Here is an 18,280-nt window from a genome sequence, read left to right as displayed (position 1 = left end):
GTTAAAATCAAACGTCCTCGAATAGGTGAATTTAAATTTGTTGTCATAGGAATTCGATCGTACCAGATGTTACAAAAAGAAAAAGAAAAAAAAAACAATAAGAAAATTTTAAAACTGAAATATTAATGAGAAAAAAGGGGGAAGTGATTTTTATTTTTTACTCATGCTATCGTGAAAGCTTATTACAATGAATTCAATGATATCGATGCGATAAAGAATACATATTTTTTACGTGTATATTTTTCAAATAGAGTAATAACAGCTGGAAGAAATGGAAATAAAGAGTGGGGGGGGGGTGTCGAAGAAAAAGTGAGAAGAAGAAGAAGAAGATAAGATAAGAGAAGATAGAAAATGAAAAGAAAAGAAAAGGCCAATTGTAATTCTACAATTTGATAGGTTCCTTTTGGATAGGATTGTTTTGATTATTTAGTTGAGTATCCGTGGTACTTTCGATTCGATCATCATCCTGCGATGATCTGGCTAAACGAATAGCAGGATAAAACGTAGTAGGCAATTCCAAGAGACTAGAAATTTGAATGTTGCCATTTAAATGAGTACGGGAGATAGTTTTAATAGGAAGGGCCGTGAAAACGGAAGAAGGATAAGAGGAATAAAAAGATGGTTGGTCCAGGATAACAACCGGATCGGAAGAGAGTAGTGGTGATGGTTGCAGTTGAACCGTTTCGATCTTGACCGCGTCCTTGTTACGCTGTTCTCCTTCCAATCCAAGATTTCTATGGATCTGAATGCGATTCTGATGATAATCCTTGGGTACCAGGACGGCTAGCGGAGATTTGATCACATCGATGGTCTTCAATTGAATTGGATTGGTCAGAAGAGGTAGAACCGGTGCGGTAACAGCACCAGCTTCGACGGTGGTAACCGCGTTGGGAATCGTTTCGATACCTTCCGCGCGAATATTCTGATGAATCTGTAGGCGACTTTGATGAGAGGTAGCCGTTGGTATCGATCCTGGTAGCAAGATACTTGCCAATGCTCCGTAAGGTTTACCATCCACTGAAGAATCATCTTGTTTCTTATTCGAATCATCTTCTTTCTTACTTAAATCATCTTCTTTCTTATTCGAATCATCTTCCTCCGTGCCACGTTTTCTACGTGTCACCACCGTTGATTGTTTTTCATCATCAGATGACGATGACGACGAGGATTTGGCTTTGGCCTGTTCCTCGAATAACGCCCGTTTAGCTAAAATAATATCAGCCGTTTCAATTGGCAGATCGGTATCGGTTGGTAGATTGGTCGCTGCAACACGGAAGCCACCCTCGTCGGCGACGTAGAAAACCGACTGCAAGATTCCGTGAGCGTCCACGTAGCTGTAAGATCCCCTCGTGACTCCATCGGGACCTTTGACTTCTTCCTTGGCCGAGGGTCCACCTGAATAACTGTACGCGTGTTCCCCGGTTCTCGTGTCCTGAGACTGATGGTACACCGGAAGTGGATCCGCCAGATAGGCGTACGGCACCAGAGTCAACTGCGAGCACGTCACCGTGCTCAAGATCACCATAAGTATTACTACCTGTGTGTGTGAATATTTATTTCTTATCTTACTTTCCATATATATTTCTTATAGATAAATTTTAGAATAAAATAATATAGGTAAAGTATAGTCAAATAATAATCTGAGATAAATCTTCTTCTTATTTTCTTCTTTTTACTTTTCTTTATCTAACAACGAAAATACCCTACTTATTTTAATGGGTACAGGGGGTACCGTTTGGAAAAACGTTTTTCTTACAAAAAAAAGAAAAAAAATAAATCATTGCTTCGATTTACTCCGTAAGGATTTAACTAAGGATTTTATCTCTCTCTCTCTCTCTTTTTCTCTCTAAAACACCAATTTCAAATGAGAACAGATTTATTTGCTCGCTCGCTCGCTCAGTGAATACTTTTCTTTTCTTTTCTTTTTTCAAAAAAAACAGAAAAAAAAGAAGAAGAACGTCCTGGAGTGTCGTCGAGCCATGCTCGAGCTTTTTAGAATTCCTTTCGTGGAAAGAGGTCCAAGAGGAGAGGACACTTTCAGATTCGAGCTGGGTAGGCAACCGAAAGAAAGACAAAAAGAAAAAACAGAAGAGAGAGAGAAAGAGAAAAGCAAGCGAATTTTAGGTCCGAACGAGTGTCGACAGTAGCCGAGAGTGAGGGGGTGAACGGGGTGAAGAGAGTAGGGGGTAGGGGGTAGGGGGAGAAGCTACTCTCTTTCCCTTGAACGCATGCCGCTTGGGGTGAGTTTATACTTGCATGAGTCTCCAGAGATTCAACGCTCTTTACGACCCAATAAGACCCGTATAAATGTTCACGAATCGAGCAAAAGATAAGAAGAAATAAAAGTTGAACGGAAAGGAGAAGTGTAACTTCTCTCTCTTTTTTTCTTTTCTTATTTTTTTGCCAAATCTAACTCGATTCGACGATCTATAATATAAAAGGTACGTTGATCTCATTCGATGATCGATCAATCGGTAAAAAAGGTAAAGGTGTTAACGTATTCGTTTCGGTGGTACATTTAGAAAGATTTTTTGCGAATTTTAGGTAGAATTCGTTGAAATTCCTGATACAAATCCATTTGACGCGAATGTGTGTGTTAGGAAAATAAAATAAAAGGAAGAAAGAAAAATATAAATAAACTTAGAAAAATAAAAAAAAGAAAGAAAGTAAAACTATTTGCGTCGGATATTTGAAACTTGAACAACGGAAGAAAAAAAAAGAGAGGGACAAGTTTAAAATTGGTCCAATGAAACGTTTTATACGTTCGTATGCGTGTACACTGTATATACTAGCTCCGATCTATTAATCCCATGGGATGAAAGTATCGAAAGAGAGAAAGAGATGAAACACATTCGGTAAATTTGGGGAAAAGTGAAAGGGAGAAAGAAGATAAATAGATAGATAGATAGATAGAGGAAGAGAGACAGGGATAGATGTAATCAGTGGTCGAAGTTTCACGATTTCCCCATATACTACTCATATTTACACATTGCGGATGGCCGCACTCGTGATTGAAATAGCCGATGTATTCGGTCCTCTGAATTTTGCCACGATTTTACAGTTTACCCAAACGTCGTGTCGTATTTACTTCCTCATAATATATATTTTATATATATATATATATAAAACATAGTAAATAGGGAAAAGTAGAGAAACACGGAGGACATTTATAACTACTAAAATACGACGAAACATATTCTACTTGAACGTTACTAATTGCGAAAGACGAGTTCTGGCTAATTAGAAATGCTTAATTTATATCATCCTCTCTCGTTTTAAAGTTACAAATTGAAGGAACAACTTGGGAACTGTAATATTCATAGATATTTTCAAATATCTATATTTATCTATTTATCTATCTACCCATTTGTTGTAATATGAATTAATTTGTTAACTTAAAAAAGATTTGCACGCGACGTACTCATTAAATGTTCATAATTCATTTTAATAATCATTCAAAATAATAGATCAAAGGACTCACTCACCACCAATGATTGCTGTTGCTTCTGCATCATGTTACCAAAATTTCAACTTCACTTTTGGAAACCTCCTTCTTCGACGAAGGACTGTTTGGATTATGCACCTTACTTCTGATCTGGATTTGACTTATATACGTTGTCTGGACAAGAAGAAGTCGTGTACGCGATGACTTCGAATCAGGAACCGGAGAACTTTGTCCGTTGAAGGACAAGCAAACGAGATCCGTTCACCGAATTCTTCCTTCTCGGTATTCCTCTCTCTCTTCTTCTTCTCTTCTTCTCTCTTTCTCTATCCGGAATCGAAGATCCTGTCTCTCTCTTTTTCTCTTTTACTCTCTCGTGAGACTCGTGGCACTGTAGATTGTCTTTTCCTTCCTTCCTTTAACCGGCAGGGCAACAAACAAACAGAAAAATAAAACGAATAAAAAAGATATAAAAGTTCCATGAAGAAAAATATTCTTACTAATAGTTATTATAATACATACATATATATATATATATACATACATGCATACAAGTTGATAATAAACGTAAGGCGTTATCGTATTAACTTGTTCGTAAATTCATTTTCTTAAAATAACACACTTAATGACGATTAAGATGACGATAAAGGAACCTAATGAAGGTACTACCATACTATAATTACGCTTTCTCGATCGATAATAGTTAAACGGAGCCAAATGAGTTATCCTATTATATAATTTATCTTATTTTATCGAAACTTTGTATTACAAAATAGAGAAATAGAGTTCAAATATAGATATTATTTCTCTAACATCTAGAAAATACACGTTTATGTGCTTAATTAATACTAATTTAATATCGACTTTCTTTTTCTTTTTTTTATTCTTTTTTTTACAATCTATTAATAATTTCGTTTTAATGCGTTTTTGCTACCGTATAAAACACAAAGATAAGAAAGACGAAAAAAAAAAGACATAATCCATCTCTTTCTTAAGTTCCTTTACTCCAATCAGCTTTCCCGAGGTCGTTCGGTACAATTTTTGCTAACGTAAAATATATATAAGAAATACTTACTTCTTTTTTGCCCCCCACCCCCCACCCCCGTTACTTTTATTTTCTTTATTGGAAAGCCGTACGTTCATTCTTCCATTTTGTTCCCTTTTTCTTTTTTCTTTCTTTCTTTCTTTCTTTCTTTCTTTTTCATGGATCAACCAACGTCTCCAAAAGTTCCTATCCCTACAAACTGTAAATGCAAACACGAGAGTGTTAGAGAAAATCCGAATCGTACCTCGGGCAAAAAAGAAAACTTTTTTTCCTACCGTTCGATCCCATATTCTTTTCTTCCATCCTTTCCCTTTTTATTTTTCCCTAACACTTCAATCACGTTTTTGTTCTAAAAAGGATTTGGATGAATGCGACTGATGCGAACACAATTATTTATCATTATTTATAATAATTGCAGAATTGTTTAACATATTGGATTGCATATTTACATTTTATTACAAATATTCATTGAAAAATGTTGTTATATTCCATGAATATTAAGCTTCATTCTTTTATAATGAAAAATAATTCTATACAAAAGTTTTCTCGTCAAAGTTAAAGATCAGAATTATATAAATGAATATAAATTTTCGAGGCAAATAACGGAGACAATTTCGATCGAGAAAGAAAATAATTCGTTAGTCCTTGATAAAGGTATGCAAGTAGGTACCTGTATATATATATACATGGTCACTGTAAATTGAAAGAATCGTTTAGCTATCCAGGACCTTCTTTCAGAGTTATCTTTTCCTTTTATTTTTTCTTCTCATACCAACCGCAAAGACGTAGTAGTAGTAGTAGTAGTATCTTTCGCCCTAACCGTAATAAAATCACGCGACCCTCAGCCTTGACGTTATTCACAGTACCTGACCCGGACATGCTACTTGTACTTTGAACAGCAAGTTACTTTGCACGTTGAAAGATACTTCAAGCAGTGATCTAAGTAAACTTGGGCGTGACTGATCTTCTCAATTAATCCCAATTGATTTTATCTTTAATAGAATATATTTCTCTTCAACATTTACAGTGTGTATGTGTGTGTGTGTGTGTGATCAACAGATAGATTCTTATATATTTCTTCATTCGTATCAAATTCTCGCATAAAAAGAACTTTAACTATTGTTCTCACGAAAGCAGCAAAGTACGTCTCGGCTTTTTTACGAGAACGTTTAATGATTCCCTCGAAGGTCGTTGAACTCGTAAAGGAAGGAAAAAAGAAAAGAAAAAATATCCAAGAAGAACGTGGCTAGTGTATTCGATCCTTTAAAGGGTATCTTTACAGGGTCATTCGTCGTTGGAAAAGCTCGTGAACGCGAGCAGGAGTGTGTAGGTGGAGACAATCGGGCGTGTATCTCGTTCATACCCTTTCTCTTTCTCTCTTTCTTTCTCTCTCTCTTCTTCTTCCCTTTCTCCCTTTGCTAGAAGAAGAAGAAGAAGCAACAGCAGCAGCGAATCCGAAGCCATCTCACGGATGTCTATTTGTTTTCGCGCTACCAACGAGGACTGAGGAACGTATAGGTACTTTTACTACGTGGGAAGGGCTCGAGATGGCTCGTAGGCGAAGATAGTCGAGTGAAAAGCGTGGATAATCAGAGAATAGAATAACGCTTGACGCTTAAGAAGAAGAAGAAGAAGAGGGTAAGGATAAAAGAAACATTAAAGAAAAGGACTAGGCGTGAATTGATGATAATACTCTTAGGGAACAAGATTACCAACTTATTGTTTATTCAAAGTAATCTTATATGGAATTGAAAGAAAATGGATGGTATAATTCTGTTTGGAAAAAATTCTTCCAAGCCGATATACTGAGAGCAAAATAAAAAAAAAAAAGGTTTTAACATTCAAGGACATAGAATTGTTGCCCCCTTATTAAGTGCGTCCTGGTAGGACAGGATCCAAGGAGAGTAAAATAATTCGATTTAAAAATCGCGAAGAGTACACCCACGTCCAGGCACCGTCGTAGATCCGGTCACATATTTGTGGAGGTCGCCTTATGTCGTAAACAACGCGAACGTAATGCCGTCCAGTCGGAAAGACCACACCCGGTGTATGTACGAGCACATAAACACCGAGGAACCCTATCGTAACTGCTCGTTTTAACGTTCGAGCTCGGCTTCGCATCGGTCTTTCTTATATTTGAAACAGCAGGGTGGATATGAAACAGGTACGTGAAAAATGATTATTATTATAAGAGAAAGAGAGAAAGAAAATGAAAGTAAACGAGCGAGCGAATAAACGAGGAATCATTTTCTCTTCTTCTTTCTTTTTTTCTTCGATCAATTAATGTATACACATTTATAGATGTATATATATATCTTTGATCTTTTTTTTTATTGTCTTTTTAATAAACTCTGTTAATTCACTGATTTGTTATTTAATCGAGGTATGCCAAATGTATATAATAAGCTCTTGCAATAGCTCAGTCTTCAGGATCCACCGTTATAACGAGAACATCCCTGTGCCTAATGACCGTCAATTTCAGTGAACCGCTACTTTCTAATGCTTTGTATATATTCACAGCAGCAAATACTGGTTCACCATTAACGTGTGTAATTATGTCTCCAGCTTGTACCCCACTTCTAGATTGGTCAAAATTAAAACGATATCAAAGTTTAATTAATGAGAATAAATAATAGAATGGATAACATAAATAATAGAATGTTAAATATATTAATAATTACTTGTAAGCAGGGGAACCTGTTATTACTCTCCAGACAAATACTCCATGTTTGATCATGTCTAAAGAATAACCCCTTTTGTCTTGTAATTCAAAGATTATATCAGGAGAAATAGTTAACATCGTTATACCCATATATCTTCTTTTATGTGTTTCTATCGGATCGGGAAGTTTACCTTCAAAGAAACATAATTATGATATAGAACAAAGTGTTTAGTAAAAGTATAATTAATGAATTAATTAAATTACCTTTGTTCTTTCTACGAATTTCTGCCTTCTTTAAAAACTCCTTCGCGCAATCTATAGGAATAGCAAAAGAAATACCCGCGGTAACTTTCATGGCGTTAATGCCAATTGCTTCGCCATTTAAATTCACTAACGGACCACCAGAATTTCCATACTAGAAATACACACAGCTTTTTGTTATAAAAACGTAGACAACATTTGAATCTTTTTATTTATTTCATTATAACTAACAGTAATCGCAGCATCTGTCTGAATATACTTTATGTTCTTGTCCAGACCAAGTTCTTCGCTTGGTCTATTTGTACTGCTCACTACTCCGCTAGTTATGGTGTTACTCAATGACAAAGGAGAACCAATAGCGATTACAAATTCTCCAGGTCTAATATCTGACGAGTTACCAAGTTTCATTACTGGTAAATCTTTCTGTAAATATAAACAATTATATATATATATATTATATTATTTATTATATTTATAATTATATATTATTTATATTATTTATTATATATATATTATATATTAACTTATACGACATATACTTGAGAATAGACACATCTATTTCTAATAAGTAGACAGTGAAAAAGATTGACCGGAGGATTCCTCCATTTAGATAGGAATTTATATACGTATAAATTAGTTTAGAGATAAACCAAGTTTTACCTTATTAATTCTTAAAGTTGCAAGATCGTTCTGCATATCAACATCCTCTATTATACCATTATATACAGTTCCATCATGTAAACGTACCTAAATAAATGATATTTGTAAGTAAAATATAGATATCGTTAGAAAATATTCTCTAAATAATAAGATTGTATAACATTGTACGGACCTTTACTTTGCTATTGCGTCTTCTCATCACGACATGAGCATTAGTTAATATCAAACCATCAGAAGAGACAATAAATCCACAACCGGTACTAGCTCCAATAGGTCTTCCTGTGAACATATCTAATCTATTTTTAAATTAATAAATTTAAATAGATATATATATATATATAAATGAATATCTATTTTAGAATATTAATTAACAAAATTGTATGTACAAGGAATAAGGTGAATAATGAACAGAAACGTACCTCTGAACTTACTTTTTATCATTAGAAATTTCTATGTACACTACCGAAGGTGCTGATACTGCAACAACATCTGCTATAAAATTATATCTTTCTCTATAATCCACGAGATTTGGTATAATGGTCGCAGATCTGACGGTAGGCATTCCAATATTGAGATCCCTGAATCGTTCGTACAAATCATTTCTTTTTTTGTACAAGAAATAACTGATTCCCGAAATGACTAACGTATAAGTTAACAAATGTTTTCCACTTCTGGTATTAATTCTGTTTTCTTGCCGACACAGGTGGTTACTTCTTACTTGATTTAATTGATCTGCATTAAGAAAAATAGCGGGCCGTACGTGTGACAGGTATTCTTTTTTCAGAATATTAAAAGAAACGCGTGACAATAGCACAGTCATTTTGAAATATAACGTTTAAAATTCAGGTTAGAGTTTTCCTAACTTTTTGTTGTCGAGTATGTCAAATTTATCGACAATCGAATTATCAAATTTATTATGTTCTATATTACCGATAATTTATTAGCAGTCGAAAAAGAAGTACTCTGATCCTCACTTTCAAGATATTCGGAAGACTATCATGTAAATTAGTATATTTTATTATTTTCAATTTCTTACAAAAAGTTTATATGATTGACTATAAAGACGATTATTTAATTCAAACGGTGAGCAAGTAAGCTACACGAGTGAGCCACTATAGTGGCTCAAGGACCTGGAAAAAATAATCGCAAAAGCCACTTTAGTGGCAGGCCGGCTAAGGACCATATCGGTAATAGTAGTGCTCTACCTTTATCTATCGACCGTCGGTAACTGCCACCGTTGGTAACTGCTACCGTCGGTAACTGCTACCGTCGGTAATAGTAGATTTTAAAATTTTTTTACTCTATGGGATAATATTTTGTATTGAGGTTACTGACGGTCAATATTATTAAACTACAAATTTTCATTATCATCGGTCGACATATTTTAAAAATAGGAACTTACTATTACCGACGCTCGATAATATAAAGGTAGAGCAATACTATTACCGATATCAGCTTAGCAGGCCTGCCACTAGAGTGGCTTTTGCGATTATTTTTTCCAGGTCCTTGCGCCACTTATTGGTTCACTCGTGTAGCTTACTTGATCACCGTTTAAATTAAATAACTACACTAACTTAGATGTCAATGTAAGGTTAGGATCGGTAAAAAACAAATCCACGTGTACGATTATCACTTTTATATTCTTAGGTACGTATGATGAACTATCTGTATATGTAAAAATCTTATTAAATAGAAATAAATTTCGAAAAAAGTAATAATCTTTTTTAATTAGTAGATGGTATTAATATACGGCGAAGAGAAAATCGTGCTTTATATTTAATAGATAAATATAACCTCTTAAATTTGGTTGTAAATAAACAAATTTAAAAAATGTTTGTACTTGTGGAACTAAAAGATACTGTGAGAATACCACCATGGAAATTTAAAAGAAAATTAAATGATGCAATCACTGACGAATTAAATAGAAAATTAGCTAATAAGGTAATGCAATCTAAAAATTTGTTATTTTTTAGTTAATGATACGAATATGAATAATATATTTCAAATTTCAGGTATATTTAAATGTGGGTCTCTGTATTGCGTTGCATGATATAACAAAAATAGAAGAATCATATATTTTTCCTGGAGATGGTTCTTCTCATACGAAAGTATTCTTTAGGTTTATAGTGTTCCGTCCATTTATGGAAGAAATTTTAATAGGAAAAATACGTAGTTGTGGTCCAGATGGTGTACATGGTAATAAAATGAACTATCTCTGAAGATTATTTTGTTTCTGTATAATAGAAACATAATAGTTCCTGTTTCTATATAATAATAATGCATATATATGTGCATTAAAATTTCAACTTTCATTTCTATTTTAGTAACGTTAGGATTTTTCGAGGACATTGTCATTCCGCCTCACAAATTACAGCATCCTTCTCGATTCGATTTTCAAGAAAGAGTATGGATTTGGGAATATGACACCGGAGATGGAGGAAAACATGATCTTTTTATGGATCCAGGTATATATCATTCGTAATCATTTTGCTTTTGATTATTTTCCTTATCGAGTAATTTAAATTTTATTATAGGTGAAAGTATTAGATTCAGAGTATTCGAAGAAGACTTTAAGGAAACATTACCAACGGGTCCTAGAAATTCTAATCAAAATGTTGAAAAAGCTGAGGCTAGCAATGTATCTCCTTATAGTCTGAATGTAAGTGCAAACCAATTGAAAGTATCATATTTGTTAATATTCAATGTTTCTGCTATTTAATTTTCTTCGTTGCTTAATCGCACAGGGTGCAATAGACGAACCTGGTCTTGGTTTACTTACTTGGTGGGAAAATGCATAGAAGACTAAACTAAGCGAAGTGAATACTTAGGATACTTATTAAATACAACATTTAAAAGTAATGAATCTTCATCAATAAATTTATATTTCACAGCACATCTCAATGTATCATAGAATGTTACATCTGTGACCTGCATCACAAAGTGACATATTTTCCAATACAATTTATTTTTATGTGCAGGTATGTTTACGCTTAGTTTTGATTGATAACAGAATTAGTAAGAATAATTTGTACAATATATACAAAGATGTTGTGTACTAAATACGTGATAAACACACGCAGAAATAATTACAATTTATAGAAAACAGATCTTTCTCCTAATTCTCTACCTAAAACTTATTATACGCGAGTTATTATAAATACAACATAAATAGTAAATTTCCATCGATATTATCTTAAAATATTAACATGTTTAATATGTCACATAACGACATATTATTGGCTTAACTAAATAGTAAAATTCTTAAATACTTTTAAACATACGAAATACTCTGTTTATATTATATTAGACTTTTGTTAACGCGCCGTTGCACAAAGAAATTCGAAATAACTAAAACGCGAGGTGTTAAACTATAAATTTAAAAAATGCTAATAATTCCATTACAGTAAATGTTCAAGTAAAATCACGAATACAAATATCATTTTTCATAATATATAAATATGTAATAATTGATCTCAGTTCTTATTTCAATAACATGTATTATAAAACAGATTATATGAAGCATATCTTTTAAGAATAAAGTACTAGATAAACCGGTAACATGTTTCGTAAATGTCTCGTAACAGTATAGTTTTTTCTAGGAAGGATTTGTTTAAAGCAAATTATCTAATATTCCGATTGCAGGTGCAAATAGTAAAGCGGCATGAATATCGATAATATAATAATATATTATGAACATTTCAAAGTTAAATGGAATTTTGTGTAACACAAATCTTATCACAGCTCTAACCATTTATGAAATATGTCATGCGTAACACATTCTATTTTTTTTTGTTTTCTTTCTTTTTCATCTTTATTTTTTTCTACTGAAATAACATACAGAAAAGCAAAAGAATCGGTGAATTTGTTGCCTCATTGTCAGATACTCTTCTTGTTTTTATCGAACAAACAGGGTAGTATTTGCGGTATTCGATAAAACATGCTTTCGAGAACAATTATAAAGAGGATAATGTATTATGTATCTATACGTATTACGCAGACAAGAAGATAATAAAACTATAGTCAGTTTAAAACATAACGCGAAGAATGACAAGTGCAGTTAAATGCTGGCATCGGTGTATTAAAAAGGCCTAAATACTACTTAATGTAATTTATTATATCGCGTGTGATCTTTTTTCTTTTATTTTCTTTTTTTTTTCTTGCCCGTTAGGAGAAAAACATATTTAGTATGCTCTCAGAATATGGACGTCATCTTCTGCATTTCGCTTGCGTGATATATATATATATATATATATATACTTACTTTTTGCTCGTATGTATCATTGTCATTTATTTTTTTCATCTCTCTTTCTCTCTCTTTCTTTCTCTCTATGTATTGCTTTGCACATATTTTTTCTGTATACAAATAATACAAGTCTTTCTGTCGTTTTAAATTCGCACCTTTTTACCCTCGAGCAACATCATACGCTACTACATACATACATACGTTCGAAATCAAAGAGGTTGTATAGCAAATACCGCAGTTAGCACACTCGGTTCCTCTTATTCAATGATTAGGCAACGTGGTAAGTGTTCTCGTAAATAATCAAAGAGCTCACGCGACGTTCCTGGACAGTTAGTTAGCTCCAATTCGTGTAAGTGACGAAGCTGTATCAAACCAGATAAGCCACTACTAGTGAGTAATGGACAACCTAGAAATATAATGATTTTATTAATTTAATAGTTATTAAAAATGATTGAGAGTATGTAACATTTAAAAGAGACTCACCAGCGACGGAAAGCACTTGTAAGGATCTCATATTGCATAAGTGCTGAAGTCCGTAGTCTCTTAATTGTGAACACCATCTCAAGAACACAGCACTTAGGGATCCCATTGTTGAAATATAACCTACGCCAATATCCGTTATGTGGACGCATCTATTAAACAGTTAAAAAGCAACGTAAATAATATCTCTCTGAAATAATTACAATATATACATATGCGCATGTATGCTTCGAAGAAATACATTTTAACATCGTTGTTTTATCTTTACCTGTCTAATGTAAGTTCCTCTAAGTGATTCAAATCACAGGCGATATATTCTAAGGCTGCATCTGTAATTCGCGAACACCAGCTCAAATCTAAGGAACGAAGTCTTAGCAAATTTTCCGCTATTAATTCTACACCGTCGTCCGTCACTTTACTACATCCAGAAAGTGACAATACGGTCAAATTTGGCAAGGAATGTACTGCGACAGAAAAATCATTATATGAGCTAGATACCGTTATCTAAAATTATAACGCATTTAGATTTACGGATATACGTAATAGATATAATATGAATTTATACATTAATCAAATTTTAAATTAGACATTTATTTTATATGATCGCAAATGTTCCATGAATTATGATTACAAAATCTCGTCCCTTGGCATATATACAAGTATGCTTTGAATCTTCATTAAACATTATGATTAATCACAGAGTAACATTTGAGAAGATGATATATACGTAGAGCATTTCTCCATTGCATTTTCTCAACTATTTTCTTTGACAATATTTTAAAGACCTACAATTATCTTTTTCTTAATCTTTGGCCCCGTAAAATATACGAGACGACCCTGACTGACAGCTTGAATGCTAAATAAAGCTGTTCCTTAATTCTATATTTAATCCTCAGCACGTGTGTGTGACTGATTCAATTTCACGTTTTAGCCGGCCGGTAGTAAAGTGCTTATCATATTCTTAGAACGTTAAAGTACATAGAGACAAATGAGTCTGCTAGCTAGATATGTGCACGCAAACAAACACACACACACACATAGATCTTGTTTTTCCATTTACAGACGTATTTTACGGATCGACACGCGCAAACATGAATTATACGATTGTACGCTAAAGAGACGTGACATCATACGAATCATCGTGTACCAACGTGATCGATAAAGTATTATTTTCCAAAGGAAAATAAAATCGTTCGAGAACATTTGCGATCGTTAAAGAATAGAATAAAATCAAATCAAATCAAATAAAAATGATATCAAATTATACGATATCTCACCAATATTTATTACTGCCTGATTGGTAAGTTCCCAGCATGATTGGAGCCTGAGAATGCTAAGGGCGCTACTCTGTTTTGCGCTGAAGTATCTTAATGCGGCATCGGTTACGTGATAAGCCTGGAGCGAAAATTCGTAAAGACTTGGTAACAATTGGGCTACTGCACCCACGGCCTCGTCCGCAACGTTTATACAATCGGACAAGGACAAGGATACTATCCTAGGCGTTAGACAAGCCCAGAGTCCAGCTTCGGTGATTTCATTGCAACCAGCCAGTTCCAATTCGAAGAGAGCCTAACGAATGAGATAAGACACAAATGCGTTTAGATAAATTATCTCCTTATAGTTTTGTTAGAGCTAGTAATGAACGCATAAACGTCATAATCATCCTACCTGCATATGATCTAAGAGAGCTTCGAGACCCCGGTCGGTGACGGCACAGCATCGTAATGACAAGGAATGTACGTATCGTTGCGCAAGAGGAAATCCGTGTGTTAACTCTGGTATATCTTCGTCCGCGGCACCCAATAAAACTAACGAATGGAAACCTCGCCTTACCAAGGAGGCATAAAGTCGTGTACGCGAGCTGGATGGCATAGATCGAGCTTCTCGGCACCTGACTACTGGTATCAAACCTGCCCAGAGTCTTGGTCTCGCGTATAGAACGTCTCGCCATCTTGTGCATACCTTGTGTATAAAAATTGTAAATAAACGAAAAGAAAAAAAATAAGAAAGTTAACGTAATCATTGGCAGAGACAGTAAGATTGTTATTCCTATTGCTTTATTTTATAATTAATCATTTACCTGAGCTAATATCCTTCTCTCGGTGGCATTGAAATAAAGAAAGAATCGTCCAAGGAAATGATCATCTTGCAACAACTGTTCCCACGTGTTAGGTGCGACATACCCTCCTGTTCCACCACTCGCGAGGCTGACGTTTTTAGATTTGTTACGTGATATCCTAGGTCTGCTACCTGTACCATTGTTCAATGTCTTATTGTTTCCTGTTGACATGTTATTCATCGACGTCGGGACGCTCCTACTCGGTTTCTCCGGAATCGCGTTCACGTTGTTCGCGCTCTGCAAATTCGTATATGCCACCCCACCGCCACCGCAAAATACATTCGTAACACGTTCCATGACGCTTGTCCTCCCTCCACCTGCATTGAAAATATAAGAAGAAAATATAGTTGCAACAAAATCTGACCGAGTTAATCTAAAAATTTTTTTCGGCGCGCGTTGTTTCGGGGGAGAAAGAAAAAGAAAACAAGTAGAGAAAAAAAAGAATACAAATATAAAATGGCGAATACAATTTTTGTTCTTTCCTCCTTTATAACGCGTCGCTTAATTTATTTTCTTTTCCAATGGGAAAAGAAAGAAGCCTAGAAGTTTCCACCTATCTCGAGTGATAATCTCGAAAGAGAAGATAAAAATAAATGGACGTCGCAAGGCTTAGAATTGCTCCTCTTATTTTCCCCCATCTCGATTGGCGGGGACCTTCGATTAAATGCTTTCCGCGTTACTTTACGATTTATCCCCTGTCCATTTATCTTTTTTTATTTTATTTTTATTTTTTCTCTTTTACTTATTCCCTTACTTCTTCGACAATCCTTCCCTTCCTATTTTCTATTATTATTACTATTAATGGTAACAATAGAACGTATAGGATCACGGTGCATCGAGAGTAGTACGCACACGTGAAATGTTTTACGACCCTCCTCGTAAACCTCGACGTCATTTTAGTTGGCGTTCACGACGACAAGCTTTTAAATCACAGAACGATTAAAATAACATAACGAAACATCTTTTTTTTTTCTTCTTTTCTGTAAAAAAACAGGTGAGATTTAAAGAAGAGACCGTTCTCTGAATAGAAAAAAAAAAAAGAAAAAGGAAAAAAACATCAAAGGGAAAGAAAGTAAAAATTTGGCTTCCTATTTCTCTCTCTCTCTCACATTTTTTTTATTTTCTCTCTTTCCTTCTTCTTCTCCTTTCGCTTTCTCTCCCTAAGTACATCGAGCCTCTGTCTCTCTCTCTCTCTCTCTATTTTTATACGCACGCGGCCGAATGCTATCGATTTCACTGCAGTTAAGATTGCGGCGACTATCGACGCTTCGTAAATAATTCGAGTTAGGAAAATAAAGGATGGGGAGGCATACCATTTAATGGCCGAGAACGAGAAGGATCGGGTTAATCGGACCGTGAACACAACACGACCACGAGTGGACGACTCGTCGACAAAATTGCATAACGATGGATGAAACGAAAGACTTTAAATCTTCATTTTCCCTTATATATATATATACATTCACCTTTCGTATTTTAACGAGCGTCGGGATCGATTACGAAAATGACGATAAGAAGAAAATTATGTGAAAAATTATAAATGACATGGAATAAAGTATATACCGTGTTGTTTATTCGCATGTAATAAGAATATTTTCCATTTTATATATTTCCCCTCTTATCCTTCTACCTAATTATCTAAAGTTTCTAATTACCAGTTAAAAAGAAAAAAAAAATGAAAGGAAATATGAAAGAGAAAAAGGGAAAAAACGCGTTGATTTGACGCGTTGTTATCTCTGTAATACCACCGGGGCACCTCTTCTACTCTTACTCGTTCGTTATTACGTAACGAGCCTCTTCTACCGAAAATGAATGCCGCCGAGGTTGCATATAAAGTAGTCATAGACGATAAGTCCGACGAATAATTACTCTTCGACAAATAAATCATATATAACGATGATCAAAAAAAGTAAATTGAACAACAATCTTGCTCGAGAAACGATATTTTTCGTTGCACATTTGTCTAAAAAATGATTAAAGGGGGGTAGTTAGAGTCAGCGTAGAAAACGAGTAAAATAAAATCAAATAAAAAGATATATTTTATCACCAACCATGATGCTTCGAGGTCCTCAATCCCAAACCGTTGATCCTCTTGGTCAATTCAGCGCTGGCTCTCTCGACGACACCTTGAGCTGATATCGAAGACATGTCTATCGATGATCGAATCACCAAACACCTTTTTCGCTAACCCTTTTGGTAGATAATATTCTCGATAAGACAAGTAGTCAAGAGTAGAAACACGATTTCGTCCGTCCCTCGTGAAATCGCGACATGTTCGATCGGCGGTAAGTCGGAGTCACCTCCGCCGTGTTGTGTCCTCTTCCTAAGTTCTAAGGCTTCCCTTTAACGGGAGACATAAAAGCTTCCTTCGGTGTCTTCAACCCTAGTTTCAGATCCTACCACCATCATCCTCTCCAACCTCCCCAAACAACCCCCCCACCATCAGCACACCTCACCTCACCACCCACTTCTACCACCACCCTTAGAGCTTACACACTAGTCTCATTTCATGGACCAATGCTTGTCGTCGATCCTAGAAGAACTAACTGCGTGTGTATACTTTTTAGAAGGGGTTCGAACCGAGATATACTCTTTTTCTTTTCTCTTACGTATACGTATATTTTCCTTTTGTATTATTTCTTTGTCCCGTCGACTATTCGATAAGCAGGAGTTGTTTGTTTCGACGTTCAAACATAAAGTTCTAGTCGTGCTAAAGCTTTTCCTTTCGTGTTCTTTCTTTCGTTAACTCGTTCTCACCTCCCCTCCTTCTTTCACCGAATCTATGTTTATAATGTCGAGCGTCGTCGGACGTAAGCGAGGTGGAAAAAACTCCCCCAAAAGGTGGAGCTGAAGCATCGGCACACACGGGGGTGGTTTGCGCGAGACTGAATCGATATTCGTACTAAACTTGCCCGAACTGCCCCCACTTAGTTCGACAAGAGTGTAGTTTCCAGGCGCGGGTCGACTCGTGTCTCTTTTCTCTCTCCCTCTCTCACTCTCTCCCTCTATTTCTCTATTTCTCTTTGTTATTTTATCTCTCTTTCTCTTTCTCAATATATACCTTTTAAACGAGTATAACGACAAAGCGAAATTTCTTCAGAGAGAGACTCTTCTTCTATCCTTGAGTGTTGTATCACGCACGAGTTAGAAGCTCGGAATGGCTGATCTTAATGGCGTAGAACGTGAACAAATTGCAAATAAGCTAAGGGAACGATAGATTGCGTTTCTAATTTATTCGAGAACAAATAGAAAAACATTTTGTCGATCAAATCATGCCAATTATTCGATTTGGGCTTTGAACTCTTTTATTCGGAAAATTATTATATAGTAGCTAGCTATATTAATTTCTATTTATTTCATTTGTGATT

At 35.0% G+C, this 18,280-nt stretch overlaps 4 protein-coding genes across 6 annotated transcripts; 1 reads left to right on the top strand and 3 right to left on the bottom strand.

The window, feature by feature from the left end:
* Positions 1-365: 365 nt before the first annotated feature.
* LOC122518765 lies at positions 366-6,165 on the bottom strand. Of its 2 annotated transcripts, XM_043637847.1 has the most exons (4): positions 4,763-6,165; positions 4,518-4,686; positions 3,486-3,858; positions 366-1,537 (listed from the first exon to the last, which is right to left on the bottom strand). In XM_043637847.1, the coding sequence occupies exons 3-4, from the start codon at positions 3,513-3,515 to the stop codon at positions 383-385; spliced, it is 1,185 nt and encodes a 394-aa protein (XP_043493782.1). In that variant the 5' UTR covers positions 3,516-3,858; positions 4,518-4,686; positions 4,763-6,165; the 3' UTR covers positions 366-382. The 2 variants fall into 2 exon arrangements, with proteins under 2 accessions (XP_043493782.1, XP_043493781.1); XM_043637846.1 differs by having other exon boundaries at positions 4,518-6,165.
* A 634-nt stretch (positions 6,166-6,799) lies between these two features.
* On the bottom strand, positions 6,800-8,953 carry LOC122518764 (serine protease HTRA2, mitochondrial). The gene is made up of 7 exons (XM_043637845.1): positions 8,502-8,953; positions 8,243-8,366; positions 8,071-8,157; positions 7,642-7,833; positions 7,414-7,564; positions 7,169-7,340; positions 6,800-7,066 (listed from the first exon to the last, which is right to left on the bottom strand). Exons 1-7 carry the CDS (start codon positions 8,888-8,890, stop codon positions 6,907-6,909), a joined length of 1,275 nt encoding a protein of 424 aa, XP_043493780.1. The 5' UTR covers positions 8,891-8,953; the 3' UTR covers positions 6,800-6,906.
* Positions 8,954-9,602: 649 nt separating this feature from the next.
* LOC122518762 (DNA-directed RNA polymerase III subunit RPC8) lies at positions 9,603-11,175 on the top strand. 2 transcript variants are annotated; one of them, XM_043637843.1, is made up of 6 exons: positions 9,603-9,717; positions 9,806-10,011; positions 10,083-10,266; positions 10,395-10,535; positions 10,605-10,729; positions 10,815-11,175. In XM_043637843.1, the coding sequence occupies exons 2-6, from the start codon at positions 9,901-9,903 to the stop codon at positions 10,866-10,868; spliced, it is 615 nt and encodes a 204-aa protein (XP_043493778.1). In that variant the 5' UTR covers positions 9,603-9,717; positions 9,806-9,900; the 3' UTR covers positions 10,869-11,175. The 2 variants fall into 2 exon arrangements, with proteins under 2 accessions (XP_043493778.1, XP_043493777.1); XM_043637842.1 differs by having other exon boundaries at positions 9,803-10,011.
* On the bottom strand, positions 10,930-17,825 carry LOC122518761 (F-box/LRR-repeat protein 16). Its single transcript, XM_043637840.1, has 7 exons — positions 16,964-17,825; positions 14,874-15,229; positions 14,462-14,755; positions 14,071-14,362; positions 13,062-13,257; positions 12,797-12,945; positions 10,930-12,719 (listed from the first exon to the last, which is right to left on the bottom strand). Exons 1-7 carry the CDS (start codon positions 17,058-17,060, stop codon positions 12,571-12,573), a joined length of 1,533 nt encoding a protein of 510 aa, XP_043493775.1. The 5' UTR covers positions 17,061-17,825; the 3' UTR covers positions 10,930-12,570.
* Between the last annotated feature and the right edge of the window lie 455 nt (positions 17,826-18,280).

Source organism: Polistes fuscatus, unplaced genomic scaffold (genome assembly GCF_010416935.1).
Source record: "Polistes fuscatus isolate 324 unplaced genomic scaffold, CU_Pfus_HIC Scaffold26, whole genome shotgun sequence".
NCBI classification, from domain to species: domain Eukaryota; kingdom Metazoa; phylum Arthropoda; class Insecta; order Hymenoptera; family Vespidae; genus Polistes; species Polistes fuscatus.
Note: the sequence above shows the minus strand (reverse complement) of the source record. Positions and strands in the feature narration are given on the sequence as shown.

What these genes read in the sequence shown, in the direction of transcription:
- LOC122518765 (XM_043637846.1), bottom strand. Translation starts at nt 3,515, where the DNA reads ATGATGCAGAAGCAACAGCAATCATTGGTG. An exon ending in AGCAACAGCAATCATTGGTG is followed by an intron (nt 1,538 to 3,485) that starts GTGAGTGAGTCC and finishes TCACACACACAG; the next exon opens with GTAGTAATACTTATGGTGAT.
- LOC122518764 (XM_043637845.1), bottom strand. Translation starts at nt 8,890, where the DNA reads ATGACTGTGCTATTGTCACGCGTTTCTTTTAATATTCTGAAAAAAGAA. An exon ending in AGACAGATGCTGCGATTACT is followed by an intron (nt 7,565 to 7,641) that starts GTTAGTTATAAT and finishes GTGTATTTCTAG; the next exon opens with TATGGAAATTCTGGTGGTCC. An exon ending in AATTCGTAGAAAGAACAAAG is followed by an intron (nt 7,341 to 7,413) that starts GTAATTTAATTA and finishes GTTTCTTTGAAG; the next exon opens with GTAAACTTCCCGATCCGATA.
- LOC122518762 (XM_043637843.1), top strand. Translation starts at nt 9,901, where the DNA reads ATGTTTGTACTTGTGGAACTAAAAGATACTGTGAGAATACCACCATGG. An exon ending in TGGTCCAGATGGTGTACATG is followed by an intron (nt 10,267 to 10,394) that starts GTAATAAAATGA and finishes TTTCTATTTTAG; the next exon opens with TAACGTTAGGATTTTTCGAG. An exon ending in TATCTCCTTATAGTCTGAAT is followed by an intron (nt 10,730 to 10,814) that starts GTAAGTGCAAAC and finishes TTAATCGCACAG; the next exon opens with GGTGCAATAGACGAACCTGG.
- LOC122518761 (XM_043637840.1), bottom strand. Translation starts at nt 17,060, where the DNA reads ATGTCTTCGATATCAGCTCAAGGTGTCGTCGAGAGAGCCAGCGCTGAA. An exon ending in CTCTCTTAGATCATATGCAG is followed by an intron (nt 14,363 to 14,461) that starts GTAGGATGATTA and finishes CTCATTCGTTAG; the next exon opens with GCTCTCTTCGAATTGGAACT. An exon ending in TCAGGCAGTAATAAATATTG is followed by an intron (nt 13,258 to 14,070) that starts GTGAGATATCGT and finishes TTTCTGTCGCAG; the next exon opens with TACATTCCTTGCCAAATTTG.